At 42.9% G+C, this 22,989-nt stretch overlaps 2 protein-coding genes across 4 annotated transcripts in view; both read right to left on the bottom strand.

The window, feature by feature from the left end:
• Window positions 1-6,086: 6,086 nt before the first annotated feature.
• MLNR (motilin receptor) lies at window positions 6,087-10,709 on the bottom strand. The gene is made up of 2 exons (XM_058800009.1): window positions 9,941-10,709; window positions 6,087-8,111 (listed from the first exon to the last, which is right to left on the bottom strand). The coding sequence occupies exons 1-2, from the start codon at window positions 10,707-10,709 to the stop codon at window positions 7,804-7,806; spliced, it is 1,077 nt and encodes a 358-aa protein (XP_058655992.1). The 3' UTR covers window positions 6,087-7,803.
• Window positions 10,710-10,931: 222 nt separating this feature from the next.
• FNDC3A (fibronectin type III domain containing 3A) overlaps window positions 10,932-22,989 on the bottom strand; it is a 111,058-nt gene continuing 99,000 nt past the window's right edge. For all 3 annotated transcript variants that reach the window (XM_058800542.1, XM_058800541.1, XM_058800543.1), the window contains exons 20-26: window positions 21,995-22,108; window positions 20,628-20,777; window positions 20,260-20,543; window positions 18,145-18,354; window positions 16,617-16,783; window positions 15,929-16,056; window positions 10,932-13,426 (exon numbers count right to left, since the gene is read on the bottom strand). In XM_058800542.1, the coding sequence (XP_058656525.1) occupies window positions 13,112-13,426; window positions 15,929-16,056; window positions 16,617-16,783; window positions 18,145-18,354; window positions 20,260-20,543; window positions 20,628-20,777; window positions 21,995-22,108 (1,368 nt within the window). In that variant the 3' untranslated portion in view covers window positions 10,932-13,111. The remainder of the gene's footprint in view (window positions 13,427-15,928; window positions 16,057-16,616; window positions 16,784-18,144; window positions 18,355-20,259; window positions 20,544-20,627; window positions 20,778-21,994; window positions 22,109-22,989) is intronic.

The following is a 22,989-nucleotide window of genomic DNA, read 5'->3' on the forward strand; positions in this document are numbered from 1 at the left end:
AATGTTTTTGCAAATTCTCTGCCTGTCTCCTGCTGTAGATGTTGTAGGCCCCGGTCCCTGCTTTGTGAGGGGGAGTGCAGTGCCCTGCCATGTTGGTGATGCATGGCACCACTGAGACTTTTTTTTATGAGCAGCTTTTTCCTCACTGGGTGATTGAAAGCAGCCAGTGATGCCTCTTTCTTCTTGCCTCCAAGCAGGGCCAGGTTTGTGCAGCCAGCCTGGAAGCGATTGCTTCTGCAGTTAGCTACAGATACGTAGAGTCAAATGCTTTCCTGCTGATGCCTTCTGGTAAACAACAGCCACTGAGGCACAGCAGAGGTGTTTTTTGGGGTGGTGAGTGAACATCCTTTGGCTGCACCAGGTTTGGTCCCAAATGGCACCAAGCACTATCAGGATCCTTTGTAGCTCAGCATCCCCTTTGAGTTTGCTCCACTGGCTCCAACATGAGTGTGAGGTCCTGGTCACTCCACACCACCCTGCCCTGTGGGTCTGTGACCCAACTCATTCATGGTCCAGCTTCCCTGAACACAGATGTGGGATTTTGCTCCCTGTTGTTTGTGCAATAAAACTCAGTTTTAAAGGTTCTGTTGTGTAAATATCCCAAAGACTCTCCAGTACAAAACCAGCACCCTTTCTGCTCTTCCAGTCTGCCAGCTCACAGAGGGAGTTTCTTCCAAGGTTGTCTTTTTTGATGACCATCAGTTGTAATGCAGTAATGTGTGCTGTCAAATGGGCTAACTTGGATATTTCTCTCTTTATGTAACAGAAATTACCTGTCAATTTTTTCTTACTGGCATGTGTTTCCTTTGACAGCCTTGTCCCATGTTTGGTTGACAAGAAGGCAATAAATAAATTTTGTTTTTTTATTTAGAAATAAATGCATTATTTCTAGAGCCCAGACTAAAATGTAATACATTTGACATTTCCACACAGAGGCATATTACTCCTCACACACACGGCACTTCACAAAGCAAGAGGTGTCTGAGAAGAAGGAAACCAAATGAAAGTGAGGACTCTGGCAAGTACAAGTTTCTGGTGAGTTGTAGTTTCTCAACAACAGCTGTAAAATGGACTGAAGATCAAATCAGTAACTGAAGGGAAAATACATAAGGAGGGAAGTGTTTACGGGGAAGAAATGGATCTGGGTGGATCCCATATGTGTGGTAGGGGAGTTCTGCTCCATGGGACCAACTCCTTGCTGGAGTGGTCCGTGCTTTTATGTGTTTTTCTTTGCCTTTCTCAGGCTTGTCTCAGTCAGGGCTATTTTGAGCCATGTCCATCCTTCCCTGCTTCTTTCTAGTCCCCAGGCTCTGCAGGAGAGATCTCCCTTCCCAACAGGCAGCATGGGAAGGTGCAAACATTTCTTTGTTCTGAGTCTGTCCCTTCTGCATCTTTGTGCTAACTTCCCAGAGGCCAAAAAACTGGCCTACCACTCTGTGGGAGCAGCTTCCCTTGTCTCAGCTGCCTTATCTCACAGGCTTGCTCTGGAGGAGCAGAATGCTGTGGGCAGGTGGATGAGATGATTTCCTGGCACAGATACACTTGTCCAGGTCAGTCCAGCAGGCTCTGCTAAGGTTTGTTGAAGTCTGTGAAGAGGTAATGCCTACAAACCTCAAATGAAGTCCAGGGCTGGGAATGCTGCCTGACTTGGCAGAATTGAAACCCTTGAATAAGAGAATGTTCCCTATGCTATGCTCAGCTGCTGCAGGAGAGGGGGAAACTCAGCCTCTCTGCACATTCCTCTTCTTCTGTGGCTGTGGACAGCTTGTGCTTCCACACTTGTTCAAAACACAACTTGTCTTTGGGGTGTATTTGCGCAGCACAGACGAAAAGCAGACCTGGACTCAAATTAGGGAACTGATTTCCTTGTTAAGATGGGGAAAATTTGTTGCACAGGAGCCACACATTTGTTGGGCATATGCTTCCCTTTATAATCAGTTTAGCTGCAAGCTGGGCAGTGGTGGTATCCTTGATTTATAGCAGACACCAGGTAATTTTTGTTCCTTTCGAGGTTTCCTGACATTGCTTTGCAACCTCTGCAAAGCTTCAGAGTGCAGAAACATTACGCAGAATTACACAGAGTACTCTGAGCTGAAAGGCCCCCACAAGGATCATTGAGTCTAACCCTTAAGGGAATGGCCCAAACAGGGATTGAACCCACTTGCAGAGGCCTGGTGTGCTTGGGTACCCCTGATACAGCAACAGTCCTGTGAACTGTCACAGGCTCTGTGAGATGACACCACAGCTGAGTTTCTGAGAGCACTCTGAGTCACAGAGCTGACTTGCTTTTGCTGTGGTGAAATGCTGCTCCTTGTCACAGGGGATGATGTAAAATAAGTTCTGGAGGGGGAAAAATGTTACTTTTATTCTTTCTTTGCCTTTTCTCTCTTACTCTGGCCAGAATAGCTGTCACCTCTGATACAGCAACTGCACCAACCTCCGCAGGGATGTGCGTGCCTCATGTTGCAACAACACACTGGTGCTGGTTCTTCCATTCCAGGTAAATACACCCTCCCATGTGGCTTGCATTTCTGTCACTTCATACTGGTTTTAGTGATTGCCACTGGTTTAGTGATGCATCTAAAACCATCCCAGGCTGGTTCACTGTGCTGAATTTTGGCTCTTTGCTAAGGACAGTGGTATTTGATGGAGTCTCAGGTTTAGGACACCTGACTTCAGCCCACATTGAAGGTTGACCTTGTGGATACATCCCTGGTTGCCTGCAGGGGACATGCTGGGGTTGAGGGAAAACACTGAATTTCCTCTCCTGCCCTGCCTGTGGGCCCTAGGACAGTGTCCATGAGGGGCCATGGGGAGCAATGGAACCTCTGCAAGGGCTTTACATGGCCTTCATATCTTGGGAAAAAATTGACCCAGCCCTTCTTAAGGGTTAATCTGTTTTTAAGATTAGCTCACACAGAGGTGCTGTTAAAACTTTAAACAACTTCAATGTGAGCTCATACAGGCTCATGGCTGACAGGGAAAGGCTGTGGTCGAAGCATCTGGCTCCCTACCAATCCCTGGCAGCCTGGATGAGCCCCTTGGCAGAGATGTTCATCACAGACACCTTCTGAAAGAGAAATAAATGAATCCATCTGGTGAATTCTGGCTGGGGGAAGGAAAGGGAAAAGGAGGGAAAGCAGACAGCATTATCTGTCCTCCACGGTAGGGGAAGGAAGATTGAAGTCCAAAAGTGGAGATAGAAGGAGCAGGGACTCATTTTTGAAAAGGAGCAGCATGCAAATGGGGTGATCTGAGGGGAAGATGAGGCAAGTGAGAGGCAGGACAGAGTTGTCAGCCCCACTGTCCTCTCTGAGGACATATGCCACCCCTATCCTGGGTATATACCCTTGAGTTCTGCTGGTCCAGGGGACCTGGAAGTCCCCAGCCTCTGGGAAGGAAATTGAGATAATGCGTAGGGCAGCTCTGATCCTGGCTGTGGGGAGCTGAGGACGTGGACTCTTGGACGTGCGCAGCCCCAGGAAAAACAAAGCAGTGTTGCTGCTTGGAGCTGCTGCAGGAGGAGATTCCAGCCTCATCTCTGTTAGGTACTTCCCAACCTGGACAGCCATTTTCTGATCCAAAACTGGCTTTCTTAAACACTCTGGAAAACTTAGGCTTTGGTGGCATGCTTGAAGATGTGTGTGGCCCACAGAAGCACTGGATGACATCAGCCTTAACATTTTGGGTCACCACAGTAGTGTTCCCACAGTAGGGACACTGAGCAGAAGACAGCACTGCTTTTGCTTCCCAGTGTTTTGAGGCTCAGTTTGAGGTTCCATCAGTGACGTCTGGGCAGGCACCAGAGATCTTTGGTCCCTTGGTATTGACCCAAATGCTGCAAGCCCTCATCTGCCTTGTCATGAGAACCACCAAGCCTGCCTCAGCAGTAAACAACAATGCAACAACTGGACTTGAGCCTGTGGAAAATGCTGTGCTTTGCCTGATGGAAAATCTTTTAACATCTACTGGTACCAAGTGAACAGGTGGTTAAATTTTATGTCTGCTCCCCAACTCCTCGAATGCAAACCTTTTCCTCACTTGCAGTGTTTTCCCCCAATTTTCTTCTGAGTTCCAGGACATCCCCACCAAAGCTCAAGTGCAGCATCACAGGCAACCAGGAGCATATAGCAACAGTAAACCAGTTTGTACATAGTTCCCTAAAGCAGTGAAATACACTTCTGGATACTAATTTTATCATAGAATTGGCCTATTCTGGCAATGTTAAGCCTGCTCCTAAACCAAATAGAAAGTGGCACCCCAGGGATGCTGGGGTTTGTTCCCATCAGCCTCGACTGATCCAAGGCCAAGACCATGTTTGTTGGTTTAACTAATTCAGCGCAGTTTGGGCCATTTTATACCTATTTGCTTTCCCTCTTACTTTGTATAATCCCTTTGTTTGCTGAGACAGCCTTAGGCTTTGTGTTTCCTGTGGGAGTGATGGAGCACAGTGACAAATGGAATTTTAAGGGGAATGACTGTGGGAAGGAAACATGTCCCTGCACCTCTCTGTTTGCCAGGCCAGCTGCACATGGAGACAGCATCACTCCAGCAAGTACAAGAGCAGCTTTAAACTTGAGAGGTCTTTGTTCACCTGAGTGCAGCAAACCTGTCTAAAACATCCCTCCCTCCCTCCCTCCCTCCCTCCCTCCCTCCCTCCCTCCCTCCCTCCCTCCCTCCCTCCCTCCCTCCCTCCCTCCCTCCTTCCTTCCTTCCTTCCTTCCTTCCTTCCTTCCTTCCTTCCTTCCTTCCTTCCTTCCTTCCTTCCTTCCTTCCTTCCTTCCTTCCTTCCTTCCTTCCTTCCTTCCTTCCTTCCTTCCTTCCTTCCTTCCTTCCTTCCTTCCTTCCTTCCTTCCTTCCTTCCTTCCTTCCTTCCTTCCTTCCTTCCTTCCTTCTCAGAGCTCTGTCAAATTTCTGATTTTCTATCCTGTGATTTTCAATGTAACTACATGCATGCTTTGAGAAAGAGACTAACTCACCATGTTTCCCTTTTTGTCATCTGGTCTCTGTGCTTTTCTTTTACATCCCTGCCTCATTTTCTCTCTCCTTCTGGTCTGCTTTCTCTTGTATATTATAGGCTTCATGGTATGGAAATTACTTCTGAAATACTCAGTGCTATTTTCTTTACAGCATCCCTGCTTACACAATCCAGTACCGAATGCCAGAGACAGCAGTGCCAGGCCTGGTTTATGCTAAACACCCCAAACTTCATCTATTTCCTAAACCTTTGTTCTGGTGGGGAGGGAGCATTAACAAGAAGGCACTGCAAGCTCACAGGTGGCATTTTGCTGCCTGTGTTATTCTACCAGGCATGCAAGGGGGATACCTTTTAACAGGGATACAAAGACTTTCCCAAAAAACCGGACCCCTCCAATGCAGTCTGCCAGCAGAGCAGAAGCCTGCTGCTGCAGCATCTGCTGCTGGGCAGGAGCAGCCCAAGCCTGGGGCTCCCTGCAGAAATGCAGGCACTCCATGAGCAGCCTGGGAGCAGCGAGCTGGAGTCCTGCCTGAGAGGGACCTGCCTTGGACACCCAGCACACACACAGAGCAGAGCAGAGCACAGCACTGCCAGGGCTGTCTGTGGCAGGGAGGGCACCATAGAACAGCAGGCTCAGGGCAGCAGCCCACCAGGGCATTTCCCTCCTTCCTCCACCAGTCTTGTGCTTCAGGTACCTATGCAATTGCTTTTGGGGAAATTTCTGATGAGCAAGTGTTTCACCCCCAGTGCAATTTAGCAGCAATTGATAAAGGAAAAGCCATTATCAGGAGACTGCAGGCATGCAGAAGCAGTTCCATGGCCACATAACTATGTGATAAAGCTTTTTTCCCTGCTTTGGTCTACATACACGTATGGAGATTACTGTTCATAATAACTTGTCCAAATCCCCTCCAAAAACCAGCTGTTTCTTTATGATAACTGAACATCTTAATGTCACCTCCCAGCAAAAGCAACCTAACCCAAGCCTTGCAGACAACTGCTCTCCACCGGTATGAAGCTGATAGAAAAAGAAAACCTTATGTGTATGCAGTGAGATAGAATTTTTTTCTGTCTTTAGATTTTTTTTTTTAGTTTTTATTCAGTGACTCAGAGTTACAGACTCTTTAATGGATAACTGGTCATATTTTTAAAACTTGGAGAAGACTTGGGTTCAACTTTGCTGCCCTGAGATCTCTGAGCTAGCTGTTGAATTCTGTTGAATTTATGTGGACAGGCTGGCTTGATGGGCTGAGGCTCAATAAGGCCAATGCTGGGTCCTGTATTTTGGCCACAACAGCCCCGGGCAGCGACACAGGCTTAGGGAAGAGTGGCTGCAAAGTGGTCCAGCAGAAAATGACCTGGGGGTGCTGGTCAGCAGCAGCTGAACGTGAGCCAGAGTGTGCCCAGGGGGCCAAGAAGGCCAGTGGCATCCTGGCCTGGATCAGCCATAGTGTGTCCAGCAGGACCAGGGCAGGGATTGTCCCCTCATACTCAGCACTGGTGAAGCCACACCTCAAATCCTGCGTCCAGTTCTGGGCCCCTCACTACAAGAAGGACATTGAGTTGCTGGAGCATGTCCAGAGAAGGGCAGTGGAGCTGGTAAAGGCTCTGGAACACAACTCAGGAGCAGCTGAGGGAGATGGAGTGTTTAGCCTATACAAAAGGAGGCTCAGAGGGGATTGTATGACTCTCTACAACTGCCTGAAGGGAGAAGTTAACAGAGAACTAAGGGCAAGCATGGACAGTGATGGCAAGCATCAGTGATGCTCTTGCAAGTGCAGTGCCACATCACTGATTTTGGTCCAGATTTACACCACTAGAGCCAATAATATAACAAGTAAAATGTACAGAGGCAATGATTCTCCACAGAAAACACTGTTGCAGCTTCTTCTAGCTCTTCCTCACAACTAGCCTCCTTCTTAAGTTGTACAGTTGAAATTTCCAATTAAAACCTTTTGGAACAGAATTAGTGAGTTGGTTTTTGACTTGCAGTGCAGTGTTATGCAGCATGAAGTCCTGGGCATAGTCCAGCACATTCAGTGATGGGTCTTGTTTGTGGCAAGGTGGGTTAGTTTGGTGTATTATTTGCAAATGCAATACACCATGTGGAGACACACCACTACCAATTGTCCAGCACCACTCATCTATTCTAAGGCAAGTGATCAGGGATATCTCAGGTTTTACAACAAGTTGTTAATATATAAGTAAAAGACCTTATTTGATCCTGTGGTATCAAATAGGGTTAAGCACAGAGACTGCTGTGTGCAGCATATGCTTTCCTAAGGGAAATTAGTGAAACTGCCCAGGAAAGTCCCCTTCATGATTACAAGACCAGGTGCTAAAAGCATACGCCTCTTCTTCCAGGGCTGTTAAGGTTGGTGGGTGATTTTTTTGGTGTCCACCTCCTTGTGAGTGACTGTGTTTTGTAAAATTTTGTTTATGAGAAAACCGTTTCAAAATGGTGAAGGCTGTCTGGGAATTTTACCCATTACAGCTCCCAAGAAGTGCTCCTTTGCAGACCTTGGTGTTATGATTTGAAATGGCACAGAACATATGCAATGAATACTATGTAATAAAGCAAACCTGTGGTTTTACTGTGAAGTTACTCCAGCTTTTCCTATTGACTTATCACCTTTCACGAGTTGCACTTCATTCTCCGTACTTCGTGGTGCCTGCTGGCTCTGTTACCAAAACTACAGGTATCCCACAATAAGACAGTTAAGAAACACCACATGTCCTAACAAATGTCCATCCTTTTGTGACTCCCGTGAGAAGGAAGTTCCCTTCCTTAGGCAAGAATGCCTGAAGAAGTGCAGGCTGCAGTCTCAGAAGCTGGTGGTGTACTCGGGCCTTGTGCTGGTCTCTGTGTAGCCCCCAGGGTCCTTTGCTCCCGTGAGAGCCCTTTGTGCAGCTCGCCGTGGCAGCAGCAGCTGGCAGGCTGCCGCCCTGTACTTCTTGGAAACGAGGTTGTAGAGGACAGGGTTGATGGATGCGCTCAGGTAGAAAAGCTGCAGGGCGAATATATTAAAGTACTGGGAGAACAGCATCGTCCTCATGTCCCGGGTGTTTATAAATATGATCCTGCCAATGTGGAAAGGCAACCAGCAAATTACAAAGGCCAGAACCACCACAGCTATAAGACAAAATAACACATGCGGCAGTTAAGGAGTGAGTTAACTTTTCAACCATCCAGTAAACTAAACTTTATGTGGCTGATTTTGCAGGTTCTTCTAACTGATACAAATGATATATAGAAATAATGGCAATAAATTGTTGGAAAAACCATGAAAATGGGAATAGCATCAAGTCTGACTGTTAGTCTTTGAAGTAAAAGGTAAAATTTTAAGCTAAACTGTGAGATGAGGTTTGCTGAGAAAAATGTGAACAACAGTGGAGTAACATCTGTATAATAACATCAGGCACTACAGAAATCGCCCCTGGTTATGTCTGTAATGCCACATATGAGAAAGGAAAACAAAAGTCAGAAAGAGAAGTTTTTGTGGAAGCTCCACAGCAGCTCCAATTGCTGCAGAGCTGTTGTTTAACTTGCCTGCATCACAGAAAAAGACCCGGGCTGCACCTCAGCCACCCAAGCTCCCACAGCATTTGCTCTATTGTGACAGGATGGTATCTAACATAAAGACTTACAAGTGTAGTTGAGCTATTGATTTTTTTCCACTAAAGCTTTTTCATGCATCCCCAGACCATTACTGCTGGAGACAGCTATTTGCCTGGATGGATCTCTAGCCTGAGTCACTTCAGCTGTTCGCCTGGTCCTGTGCTGCATTTTAGGACAATGAGAACAAATACAAACCCTCTTGCGATGGCAGCACAGCAGGAGCAGATGAGGAACAATTACATAAGTGTGTTATTGTATCCATACTTAAATTATTTTTGTTTTTAAATGCATGTAACTAAAACAATCATTTGCAGAGCATCCTCCTCGTTTCTCGCAGCTTAAATAAAAGGGATGCAGCTAAAGAAAGTTTTGTTCTGAAAAACACCACACACGTAGTGGTGCAGGATCTTTGAGATAAGGGGGCACTGGTCTCATTCAGTGGGTTCTGAGATCATGGATATGGGTGTTTCTGCTGGAAAACCTTGTGCCTACTTCACTGTAAGTACCTTCCTCAAATAAGTTGGTGAAATTCTCTCAGGCTTATTAGTTTCTTCCCTTTGTGCTAAGCTATTTCCATCCAGCTGATTACACTCTCAGTAAAAGAAGTCTCCCATGTGACATGTAAAAACTACACTAAAGGTATGCAATAATAATAATTGAGGCATTTTGCTTAATGTTCCTTAGTCTATAGCTGGATTTCTTTTTTCTTTCCCTTCAGATTGGTCACTACTTGCAAACATTAAAGCCCCAAAGCAGATTAAGAACTCTAACTTTCCAGAGTCTGACGCTGGGTTACTGAATGTATGACTAGGAAAATGAACTAAAATTTATCAGCATCCTACACCTGTAGGAAGTGCTTTGGTATTATGGGATTTGTCTCCAAACAGCTCGAAGGGGCTAAGTTACTGTTTTTCAGTTTCCTTGCACAATCAGTGGATTTACTCCTTGGAGAGCTACAAATGACCACTAAGAACTTAATTTTCAGAAGCAGAAATTTTCTATGCAGAGGTGTTGCTGCCAACCGGAAGAGACTGATGATGTTACCACAGTTTTTCTGAAATTGCAGGACGGTAGCCTGTACTTGATTCTGCCTGGTAAAACTCAGGAAACGGGTATTTCTATGGAAGGCAGTCCTGCTGATGGATGTGCAACGCCACGGGGGTGAAGCCTCAGTCGGGAGGGAGTGAAATCCCTGCCGTGGCATTCCCGGGAGCGTGGCTGGGATGTCCCCCTGTGCTATTTCCTATCCTGAACGGGAGCTGCGGGTGCTTCAGCCCTGCCATGGCCCCCCAGCCCCGGTCCTTGCCCCAGCCACAGCCCGGGGGGATGGTAGCGGGACTCACCCAAGATCCTGACAGTCTGGCGGTGCCCCTTCTCCCGGAGCAGCGAGCTGGGGCCCCGCAGGCGGGTGTTGCTCCGCCACAGCTCGCGGCCAATGCAGCCGTAGAGGACGCTGAGGCAGGTGACGGGCAGCACGAAGTAGCAGGTGGTGACCCAGAACATGGTGGCCAGCAGGCCGGACTGCAGCGCCTGCGGGGTGGGCTTGCACTCGCGGCTGAAGTCAGTGTGGTTGTCGGGCTGCTCCACGCCGACCAGGAAGAAGAAGGGGCTGGCGGAGAGCAAGGCGAAGGCCCAAAGGACGCCGATGGTGGCTTTCACCCGGCGCTTGGTGACGACCACCTTGGCCTTGAGGGGGAAGCAGATGGCGAGGTAGCGCTCCACGGTGAGGGCGGTGATGTGGAGGATGGTGCAGTAGGTGCAGCCCTCGCTCAGGTAGTGCGAGAGGCGGCACAGCAGCTGCCCGAAGATCCAGGGCCGGGAGCGCCACAGGCGGTAGAGGTCGAAGGGCAGCCCCATGAGGATGAGCAGGTCCGAGACGGCCATGCTGCCCAGGTAGAGGTTGGTGGGGGTCTTCATGTCGCGGTAGCTGCGGATGACCAGCACCGTGAGGACATTGCCCGCCACGCCGACCACAAAGAGCCCCAGGCAGACGGCCGTGATGGGAACGAGCACCCACATGGGCAGCGCCAGGCACAGCCGCTCGTCGCAGGGCGGCCACGGCCACGGCCACTCGGGCTCGCCCTCGCTGCCGTTCCCGCCGCCGCGCCGCATCGCGCCGGGGGCCGCGCCGTGCCCGGGGCAGCGCCGCTCCTTCCTCGGGCCCGCCCGCCCGCGGCTGCCCCGCCCGCGCAGGTACCGCGCCCCCGGCCCGCCCCGCGGAACCGGCACTCAGCCAGCCGGGGAGGGGAGGAGGGAGGGGAGAGGGGCGGCGGCGGTGCGCGCACAGGACTGACCACCAGCAGCGAAAAAGAAGGTACTTTTATTGTCCACAGACTCTTAAAGGTACTTTGCTACATCGTTTTATGTATTTTCTATCAGACTATACAGGTTCGTCTTCATGGAGCCCGACGTTGTACAACCGTAAAGTGATATGTTTGGTAGTGTATCTATAGCGTTTTAAAAACTTTAGAGTTTCTCTTTTTCTTTTATTTATTTATTTATTTTTGGAATGTACAGTATATGAGGTAAAATTAAGATTACATTAAAAACTGTCTTCAATGCAGTAATATGCACTGAGGCTCAAATGGCAAATACACTATTAAATGACTATCAAAAATAGGAGCTCATTTGAATTTTACTATGAAAAACGTAAGTCACTGCAGGTTGCCTGCAGTAACAAATCTTACCGTTTTAGACATTCAACCATAAGAAATCTCTGGGCTGTGACACGCAACCTCATTTGCACTGCCAAACATGGCACTTTTAAGAAGGTTCTAGAAAACATCAGTTATCGCGGTATCCTGCGGGAAGGTATCAGCCTATACGTACAAATGACAAATTAGAAATAAAATGTAAATATACAGTACATTTTAAAGACAGATCGTTCTTGCCACGCGGAGGCCAAGTTCTTTGCCATTTCTTCTTTTTTTTCTTTAAAAAAAACGAAACTCAGCAACATTATTCTACAGCACAGATCATTGGACGTATAAACAATTACAATACATGCCCGTTCTAATATAAGAGAAATTCTTCAGAGATCTTCAAAGCACAAGACAGAGGTTCCTTTTTTTATTATTATTAAGACTGACAGAAGTGTTTAATACTATTAAAAATGCTAAACTCAACACAACTAGAAGTCATTAATGATCCACTATCTTGTAACTCAAATAAATTAAAAGTAGCTAATTACAAAGTGTATAACAAATAACATAAGTGTGATGAGACAAGGATTTTTTAAAGATAGTTTCACTACAAGCTTTGTGTCACTGGCAATCATTGACATCTAGCAAGATGTTCAATGGGATACTTGTTAAAATTCAGTCTGGTCATTCAAGAACTCACAAATGCAAGCTCACAAAACATTGATGAGTTATGCAATTGCAAAGTGCTCTAATGCAACATTAACTACATGCAATCAACAATTTGGTACAGTATCCAAAGAGACATTACATTAAACATTAGGATCTCAAGAAAAAAGCAGCTTTAAGTTTTCTGGTGCAAATTACTACACTTCGTCTTCTGATTTGGTGCCCCAAAGAAAGAGAGAAGAAAAGAAAAAAAGGAAGGGAAAAAAGAGAAAGAAAGATAGAAACAAAACAAACAAAACAAGGCAGTGCTTATTTCTGGTGGATATGGCAAGTGAATGTTGGGGAAACAGCAAAAATTCAATAATGAATTTTATCTCAAAATTCTGTTGACTAGCCAAAATCAGAGGGCACAGACATCTGTATAAACTGCATCCAATTAAAGGTCAACTTTGGAAATGTGTTTTCCAATTTAAATAACAAATCTAAGAAGGTCTCTCACACTCTCCCTTCTATATTCAGAAGAAGTAAAAGAGGCATTTTTTTAAAGTAAACACCAAATCCTGGGGGTAAGATAAACCACTTATGCCATCTCCTTGTAGTCTTTCGAAAACATCTACTTGCAGTGAAGAACTCCACATTTATCAGATAAGAAGCTCCCTTCATGCATACTCTTCCATCCAGTTTATTATTTGCTGCCTGAGAAAAGCCCCTTCTGTTTTTCAGCATAAATCCTGCTTCCCAAATAATTAAGACAAATGAGGAGGTAGAAATACAGCGCTAAATTGCTTTCACAGCATCAGATTAATATTGTGTACAGCACAAGTTTGTTAGTGTAAGTTTTAAATGCGATCTACACATTCTTCCCTGTTATGTTAGCAACCCTTAGAAGTGTGGGCCAGGAAATCACCTTTACACTTGTGTTTACTGGTCAAACCCTTTTCCTTAAACACTGCGTGCCTGCCCCATATCGAGTTTGTACTGCATGAAGGCATATAAAGAAAAGATTATATTTCTGTGGCTTGCATTTTAATAACATGTGTCAGCCTATACCTACGAGTAAGCATATTAAAGTGGCTGAGAAAGTTTGCATCAGTCCCAATGCCGGTGCAAAATGCCTGGTTTTGTAAAAGCAAGAGAACAGAATTACTTTTAGATTATGAGAAAGTAAAATGTAATGGGCAGCATTATAAAATAGATCTCTTTTCTTCACTTTATGACGAAGTACTGAATGATAACAGCAATCAGAATGGAAAAGATAGCAAAAAGTGCAAGGATGACAGCAGCACACACTTGGTCGCTCTGTGACCATTGTGTCCTTGTGGTTTGCACAGTGTCCTTGTTGGTGCTCGCTGGAGGCTCAGTCCTCTGAGAGATGAATAGCACTGGGGCGCTGTAGGGGCCCACCAGGTCCTGGTGAGCCGTGGCCTCTTGGCACTGGCGAATGGCACACGCGCGGAATCGGTATTCACAGTTCAGCTGCAGGCCTGTGTATCGGAACGACCAGTCCGGGCCCTTGTAAATCTGGAAATAAGGGGGGAAAAGGGATACTTCAAGTAAAAAAGTACTGTATACACACATGTATCTTAGTAAGGTTTTGTTTATGGTGAAGGTAACTAAAAAGGATGACAACTCACCAGTGTTTTCACCCATGCAAAGAAAAATGGACAAAAAGCTCAAACACACAATTTAAATACCAGATAAAGTCTCCAGTTATTTTGGTGAAACACAAGAACTGTGCTTGCTTGTGTGGAGTGATGAATACACATCAAATAAACTCTGTCACAAGCCCCAGCCTTCAGGTGTTTTAGTGACCACTCACAATGTGATGCAATATACAATATTGTATCATGGGACTTTAGGCAGTTAACTCCATGTCAAGCCAATTCATTAAGTCTAATCCAATCCAATGTACTTTGTTGTAGATATCTGTATTTAAAATATTATGATTTATCCCAATAAACACTGGATCAGGAAAGCCACAGAGTCCTCTTTATGATTTTTTATTTCATCATATTTCCAAGACAGAGATAACTTGTGAGGGTGCTTTTCAGAAGTGTCTCAGTTGGCAGGTTAACATGAGTTCACAATGCTTCTGCATGGAGTCCCTATTTCAGTGAAATCTAAACTCCAGTTTCTCAAATTAATTAAATTTGCAGCTATGTAAAGGTTCTGTGAAAGCCAACAAAACCTCACAGGGGTGCAGTTATAGATTCTTCAATACTTAGGGAGGTATTAGGTGAGTAGCACAGTGCAATTTGATTTCTCTCTTTAAACCCCTTCACCCTCCCACCTCCAAATATCTGGATTTGCTGTATTTAACTGGAAGCACGATACAGAAATATCACATCATCAGGAGCTTTCCCTACAGTTACCATACTGTTAGACAGTATCCTGAAAATGGACACTAGAAATGTAAAGAAACAGGAAATCCCTTCTGATTCTGCTGTTTGAAGAGCTCTTGCTGTGCCTGAGGCACAGAGTTCTCTGACAAGCTGAGCTTTACTGAAATCTACAACCTAGAGACTTTTCTCTCTGAGGCAGGGCAGGCGATTGGAAGTGCAGCTTCCTCAAAATTCTGCTAATGTGGCTCATGCATTTGGAAGTGAGCAAACAGGCCACTGACACACACCCTACTCCAGCTCCAGCTATGCCAGCTAGCAGGGGTTACCATCCTCAGCTGCTTGTCCCCAGTGCCTTGCCAGGAGTTGCCTTCCCCTCCAGTGTGTTTCCTGGGCTATTTATACGGTTGCTTCCTAACCCCTTTAAGATCTTTGACTGATGTATACAGCTCAAAGAGCACATTATTAACTTATTTTGTCTGTAGCATGGAGGGAGAAGTGACATGAGCAATTTGGATGACAGATCAGGAAGAAGGAGGAGAGGACAGTGAAGTTTTGGCAGTGAAATAGCAGGGAACAGCTCAGAGCAGACTTCCAGGCAGTTTATTTTTTGCCTGTGTCAAATAAAATTGCCACCATCATGTCTAAGTCTCTTAAAGGCTGTTTTCATAATGTTTACTTCTTGATTGTTCCAATTTTAGTTTCTGCAAATTAGTCTTTTCATTTTATTCTAATTTACTATGATAGACTGCTCTGCAGAGGCAAAAACACACCTCAGCCTACTTTGTTACTGCCATATTCAAAGAGCCAACTTTATTATCTTGCCCAGGCCATTTGGCAACACACACTGATAATCAAAGTGTGATTTGACTTGGTGTCTAAAAGCAACACTGACCACACCTCAGGTACCTAATGTTGCATTTACAATGTGGAAGTTACAAAAAGACTATGCACATGGCAAGACATCTGGGTTTATGGTTCATCTTTTACTGAAAAATTTAACAAATGGCCATAATAAACACAGTGTTGCACTAAAAGCTATGAAAATATTAAGGCCTATAATCTACCAAAACCCAGGTGAAACTTATTTAATATTGAACTATAATAAAATGGTAACATACTAGAATTAACTGTTTCTGTCCTGGAAGGAACGTTCCTTAGCTTAATAATATGAAACAGTTTTCAAGCCTAATTTCATGTCAAATATCAGGCAGTTTAAACTGTGAAGCAAAAAAAACCCAAACTGGGAAGCAAAATTAACAATGAATGCAGGATAATTTGTACCTTGGCATTTCAAACTGCTCCTTTACTCTTAGTGTAAAGAGAACCCTTCGCCCCTTTTCTCCCCAGTGTCAATTCTGTACCATTAGGGTAAAAGATTTCTTTTTGTCAGTTGTTCCATCAGTGGATGGCTTCCTCACCACCTGATGTGTCAAGCTGTATTTAGTGAACATCAGGGTAACCCAGAGAGGCTATAATTTAGTGCAGAATCTCCTTCTGAAATGAGGGAGAGGGGTTTAGGAGATATTACCTTATATTATTTAGTAATAAAAAAGTTTACACTGTGACTAAAACCATACTGGAACACAATAAGCTTTACTAAATCTGATCTCAACCAGTTTTACTAAACTAGTTATCACAAAGAATAATCCAAGAAAACTACAATAACTTAAACACATCATACCTGTTTGAATTCTGAGTCTTTTCCCACCATGACCTGAAGACAGTAGATAACTGGATCACCCTTCATGGGCTGCAGAACCTCCCATGTGATTTCACAAGTGTGATCATTTATTCTCTCTATCTTTGGTGCTGAAGGAAGGAAGGAAGCATAAGAATGACAGCTAGCTCTGCTTTCCCCATCACATGTTGTCATATTCTAATATCTTTAAAATTATATATTCTACCTCCTATCTTATCTCAGAGAAACAAAAGATTCAGATTCAAATTTATTCTTCCTCCAGTGTTTTCTGGAGCAGCAACTAATAATTCATATAGGCCTCTCTTCCTAGTTTAGGTAACACCCAAGAGAAAGCAAATAAAATGTACTAAGTCTGCATCATATACCAGAAAAACCCCAACAATGCTTAAAATTATTCTAAACATGCTAGAAAGCATTTTCACCTTAACTTGCCACTCTCCTGGTTAGCAGGAGAACTAAGTACAAACTCCTTAGGTCAAAGAATGCATAAACCCCAAGTTTTCCATTTTTGGAGTGAATATTTTAGGCAACTACATGAAAGGAGCCTTCTCCCACTATCCTGACCTGCACTTGAAAAGGGCTTAATATTCTCAATATCCCAAATAAAACATAATAACAAAATCAACCTGCTATCCTCCCTCCCCTCAAATGAAAAAAGAAGCACTCTTACCTTTCAAGGCAGCTGGAACAGATTTGGGAGTAGTGAAAATATATTCTTGAGAAAGGGGACCTTCACCAGCTTCATTACATGCCTGAATACAAAATTTGTATGATGTTGACTCACTGAGTCTTTGAACTTTGTATGTATGACATGGTCCTCTGTATAAGGATACAAACCTGAAAATGGAACGAGCAGCTGATTTTGAACACAGACAAGGACTTCCGAAGCAGTATTGTCTTGAAATGTGTTCCTATAACTTCCCAGAATTTAATGAAAAGCCCAGAAACACTTATTTCACAGTTAAACAGTGTTCTGGCTGCTATAAAACAGTAAGCTCATTTTCCAGGGACAAGTTTTTATTTCTCATGTCTTTGAAATAAAAATCTCTTGCAAAAAGAACACTACAAATTCTCTCTTACCAAAAATGTTCTTAAGCATTTTAAGAAACTGTTTTGCATTTGAAACAATAAGAAAAGACAGCAGTTTTGTCTCTCAATGATCTGCATTTTTTGTGTGCTTGGCCATCTATTCCTCCAACATCTTTAGCTTTTCAAAATTAGGTAACTAGATTGTAGCTTTTTGCCCCTTTTCAACTCTCCCTTACACCTAAAAAATGTGCCATGGATCCAGTTGTTTTTGTACATCATTGTTGGAGATGGTCTCATGCACAGGAGGGCAGAGTCACACTTGTAGAGCATACCAAATCTGTTTCTGGGAGTTTTGTACACTGGCCACTGTCCTTCATGTGACAATTCTGGCACAAACTGATCATGGCAACTCTTGTTCGATTTTCAGTCTTGGTGTCCCCAGGACACAGCACAAATTTCTCTCTTCCTGCAGGGGTTGTCATCTACTTTTGGCTTTTTCTTGTCTTTTAGATTAAAACAGATGGTACCTGCACATGATCTAGTCTTTAGGAATGAAAATTAATTTCCTTCCACTTAAACAGTCTAATTTATTTTCCTCCTTACAGCACAGCAATTTCACATAGTGGATCTCTTTTATCTTTTTTTTTTTCAAGCTAAAGCTGCTCATCATACATGAAACACTTTGTAGCAGTACTGCTTATTTTACCATTTGGGCAAGGGTTCTTTCTGTACCAGCTCAGCTGACCTTCTATTTAACATGAGACAAGGAATCCCTCAAAATAAATGGTATTAATTTCCACTAAAATAACTGCATATAAGGCAACAGGAAGTAAAACATTTATCCCTTCTGATATTAAGTATATAAAATTTACAACACTGATTGGACTTGTTACTTTGACAAAATAATTAACTAAAAGTGAGGGAGAAAAGCCTGCTGGTACAAAATGCAGCATTAAACTCTTCATGTTGAACTGTAAGTAAAAAGCAATGAAGTTTTTTGTCTTGCACTTCTCAGCACAGACCCTAGAGCCCTTCTTGCCTTGGCAGAAGAAATGACCTACATCTGCTGTAAATTCACCAAAGCATAAAGGAATTTTGCCCTTTGCTGCCATCTCCCAAGCATCAGACCACAGCAACACTGGGCAGATTAAAGCAATGCCAAAACCAACCTTCCATTTTTATCCTCCATTTGAAGGTGGTACTGGATAGAGTCAGTTAATGCTTTTGCAGTTCCCTCTCCCCACTTCAGCTTGAGAGTCTGAGAACTGTATGCAGCACATTCCAGGCGAGGTGGATCTGGGGGGAGAGGCTTTGTTTTCAGTTTTATGGTGTGGCTGAAAGGACCCGCTCCAAGACTATTTAGGGCTTGAATTCGTACCCTAGCATTTGGAAAAAGAGAGAATAAATTAACTTGAAATTAGACTCTAAAAATAACTGTCAATAAATAGAGAAGAATGGTACTATCTACAATAAAGACTTTTATCAATATTATGCTTTGATAGACTGTCAAGAATATGCAGGTGCATCACTTTCCGTACATTTTAAGGAGCTGGCTTGATTAGAAATAAGAATACTCAAAGTAAATTCACATTAGTGAGAAGATGTAAAAGCTCTGTGAATTACTTCAAGAGTGGTCCATCTTTCTGACTGTGCAGGCCTCAAACCAAAATTTTGACAGTCACACTGCAGTGATGAGGGAAGGTCAAAAAGCCCACCCCAAAAAGGGGATACCATATCTGTGACTGCTTTATCAGGTGAGTTCAAGGATGACTATCAGACATTTTTATGGACTTTTTTGAACAGATCCTATTAATGTGAAAATAAAGCAATGGTACCCAGCCACCTCTCTTGCTGTATCCACCAGTAACACATCTCTGGGCACTTGCAAACACAAGCCCCCTTGGGTCTGCCTGCAAAGTGAGAGGGGGAAGCCAAAAGTCACCGAAGGACACAAAGCTGAGGAAGCTGTAGAACTTGTTATTCAGGGATAAGGTAGGGTTTTGGTTTTTTCTTCTTTGATACTCCAAGGAAGACCATGTACATTACATTTGTAAGTAAGAATTAAAAGACTTAGCTAAGAAATTTATTTCTGAAATGGAAAAAGCAGAAAACAGAGGCTCTTTACATACTTCACAGGTAGCCACAGGGAGCAAAGTGTGTCTAATTTAATTTTGCAGACTTAATATTTGCTTGTCCAAAATAGTATCTAGGTAACTGGAAAAAAGTAATCACACTAATTAAATTTTGAAACAGTCAACCATACAACTTCAAAATGTGGAAACACAAATGTGTATGCAGGCTAAAGAATAAATATTTCTCCTTCACTGCAGTAATTTTTAACATTATGCTAATTTATTACAGCCCAGAACTAAGGTTAATGCATGCAATTTTTCATTTGCACAAGGAGTTGACAATGTATTCTATTAAAAAAAAACTTATGTGGGCAGAAGTATCGACCTATCTCTGCAATGGGAATGACTCTTTTTTTCAGTCTACTGACACATAGAACAACAGCTCTTCAGATTGCCAGCATTATTGTTAAATAATTATAAGGCACAAAGAAACACGGTATTCTCACATAAAACCATAAAACAGTAATTAAGGATTCAGAAAACTGCATAGCTACATGATATCCTAATTATACTGAAATCAGAGTGTGTTAGAAGTCTGACTTCAGTGGGACTGTCATTCTCCTTTTACACTGAGGACATGTATTTGTAACAGAGATGTAGTGCCTTCAGGAAAAACTAGTGATTTTTGCATTTATATTTTCCAGTAACCCTTGGACTGAACATAAGGAATGATTTCAGCAATCATCCCTTGATGATTCTTCAAAAGAGATGCATAGCTGGCTGATTTTTCAAACTGATACTGTTCATGCTGACTTCCACTTTTTCTGAGATAAGGCACTGCAAGTTGCCATGAGCTGTCATTAGACTGGGCATAGTCCTTCCTTGGATGGATTTTACCTTTTCAAACCAAGAAGCAACCAGTCTAAAATCAGTTATGAATCTGAATATGTGATGTGAATTCAGTTAAATTGACACATTACCGGACAGATACAACAATACTGCAATAAACTAACATAAATTATTTTTTGGAAGAAAATAAAAATTGCACGTCTATTTATGATGATCATCATTACAAAACTTCTTTTTGCTCCATGGCTGTGCACTAATGTGTCTCTGAGAGTAATAATGAAGACAATAAAAAAAACCAAGGAAACAAAGCATCTGCTCTTGTGGAAGAAACAATAGGCTGTCAAGTAGCTGTGCATCACATACCTGTAGGTAGTATCTGGCTGTAAGCCATCTAGAAAATAGGTCAGATCCTTCCCAACAGTTATTGGCTGCTTATCTCCAAAATCTATGCTGTAGCCAAGGATTTCAGATCCATGGTCACAAGGTTCTGCCCAGCTTATAGCAAGGCATGTGGAAGGAGAATAGTGTGGACTTTCAACTTCATCTTCACTTAGTCCACGAAGACAGGTCACAACTGCAGGTACAGAGGCTGGAGTAATACATGCCACTACTTCACTGAAAGGGCCTGCACCTGCAACATTCACTGCCTGCAAATCCAAAGCAGACCATGTTTATATGGCAGAGTCAATTCCTGTTTCCAGATTTCATTAACAACAGTTTTACATCTTTACCTGAACCCTGCAATAGTATATAGTGGCAGGCAAAAGCCCTTTCACTTCACAGCTGAGCCCAGGCCCACAATAGGAGATTTGCATGCATCCTTCCACGCCGCCCCACTCCAGTCGATACTCCGTGACATCAGCTCCATTACTCACTGGCACCTTTAAAATGGACAGCAATCATTAGAAGCTAAATATACTGACATAAGAGAAAAAATCAACAAAACTCACCACATCTATATTTTGTTTTTGTTCTAGAGGAGTCTTACACTGCCATTTCTTTGCTTTGTTAATTTAGTACAATACAAATAACAGGCAGAATCTGATACAAACTTCAGGAGGTTCAACTAAGACAATTGCAAACACAAAGTCCTGGACTGCTACAAAAAAGTACAGGCTGAGGAGCAACCTATAACAAAAAAAAACCCCTGTGTGTCCTGGAGAGAAAGTTGAATAAGAATCAGCACTGTATGTCTGATGAAGGTTAACTACATATTGGTTGTACTAGCAAATGAGCAGCAAGAAGAGTAAAAGGAATAATGATTCCCCCCTACTCAGTACTTGTGAGGTTGCATCTCCAGTACCATGCCCTGTCTTGGGATCCCCAAAAGGAGATGGACATTGACAATTACTGCGTGACTCTGTAAAACAGACATCTAACATCACTCAAATTAACTCCACCTGAATGTTTTATGGTGTTTTTAAAAAAGGCTTTGCCTTGTAGATATGTAAGGAGGGCTCCTCTGACATTCCTCCAGTAGGAAGCATGAACACTCCTTTCCAGGTAAAGCAGTTTAATTTTTTTTCTGTACAGTTCTGTAACTCAGATACTTCACCCCATCTCTAAGCCACTAAAAAGCTGTGTTTAAAGAGTATTCCCAGATAGAATCTTTCTTTTTACAAGCTTAATTTTTATCTTTTGCATTTTTTAAAATCAGATCTCTAAATACTATGGGTTTATAGGAAGTCTGTGAGGCTTTTGCTACATTATTACTGATGTAATTATATAAAATTAAATCAGATTATAAAACCAAGAAGCGCGCAATTAACTACTGTATTATGTGGATACATTGTCTCTGAGGAACTATAACTATGTTAAAGAAAAATTTTAAGAGAGACTGCATCACTCAGAAATGCAGAGCAGCAGCTGTGGCAAAACTTTTAAACAAAAGAACACAGTAACATCCAGTACCTGCAGCCTGCCCAACTTACTGCTGCCTTATAATGGCATGATGAATGACTAAAGTTTTACCTACTGGATAATCAGGTAAGTTTGCTTACAAATAAAGTGATTAAAACACAGTATTAGACTTTTCAAGCTGAACTCAAAAATGCAGAAGACCATTATGTTAAGACAGGTGTTAGCATGGCACTCTTACCTCCCATGACACCTGAGCACAGGCAGCAGATCTGCACGCCACTTGAGGGGGCTTGCACTGATCTGGGGGTCCAGGTGCTGTAGTTATTTCACATTTTTCTGAGTAAGGTCCAAACTGTTAAAAAGGGAGTTGATACATCTACATTGTAAAAATGAAATTACTACTTTAAAAAAAACAGTTTACCACAGTAGGGACATGTAACTGCAACCTGAAACATTGTATTATTTCTTTATAAAATAAATTTCTGTGGACTGTGGATTCAGGATTTTTTTCAGTATGTGACTATTGTCCAGAACAGCTATAAATTTTTCTTCACTCCAGCAAATGCAATGTGAATAAATTTGACACTTCAAAGGTCTCTTGGGAAAACCAGGCAAGTACTATGCAAAGCCTTATTCTGAAGTTACACGATGGCTGCACTGGAACATAAACCAATTGGTACTGCCTATTTATACCTATGTAAAAGAAATAAAGGATTCCAAAACTGCTGAACAATGAGCCATTCTTTGCAGGGTGGAGGGAAGATAAAAGTTAGGATAGTGCTTTAAAGGCTTAAGCTGCAGGCCTCTCCACAAAGTGTCAATGCACCCTGACAGTTTTCAATGAAGTGTACATTATTGAACAAATCAGGACATTGGGTACGTAACTAAAAAGCTTGTTCTACAGCAACAATTGATTTAAACACATTTAATACTCCAAAAAGGGAAAATAGTCTTGTATCTGATAGAACATGTACTCAGAAGTTAAACTAAATATAAAAATGGAGAGTCAGGAAACACTAATTATTATGTTCTGAACATCAACAGCTGTAAAAATAAAGGTCAATGAATTTAAAAAGCTGCATACAAAAATAATTTGCTACTTTACTTCACCTGAGAATCATGAAGTTGTAACAGTGCTTTAATAAAGTACTTAGCATTTCCTAATGATTTCCTAATATTATTTTTCAGATAAAAGACATAATTAGCTATTTTCTCTTCCCTTCATCTAAAAAT

Source organism: Ammospiza caudacuta, chromosome 2 (assembly GCF_027887145.1).
Source record: "Ammospiza caudacuta isolate bAmmCau1 chromosome 2, bAmmCau1.pri, whole genome shotgun sequence".
Lineage (NCBI taxonomy): Eukaryota > Metazoa > Chordata > Aves > Passeriformes > Passerellidae > Ammospiza > Ammospiza caudacuta.

Excerpts from the sequence above, each read along its gene's own strand:
- MLNR (XM_058800009.1), bottom strand. The coding sequence starts at position 10,709 with ATGCGGCGCGGCGGCGGGAACGGCAGCGAGGGCGAGCCCGAGTGGCCG. Across the intron at positions 8,112-9,940 it reads CCAGACTGTCAGGATCTTGG|CTGTGGTGGTTCTGGCCTTT; the intron begins GTGAGTCCCGCT and ends TTTGTCTTATAG.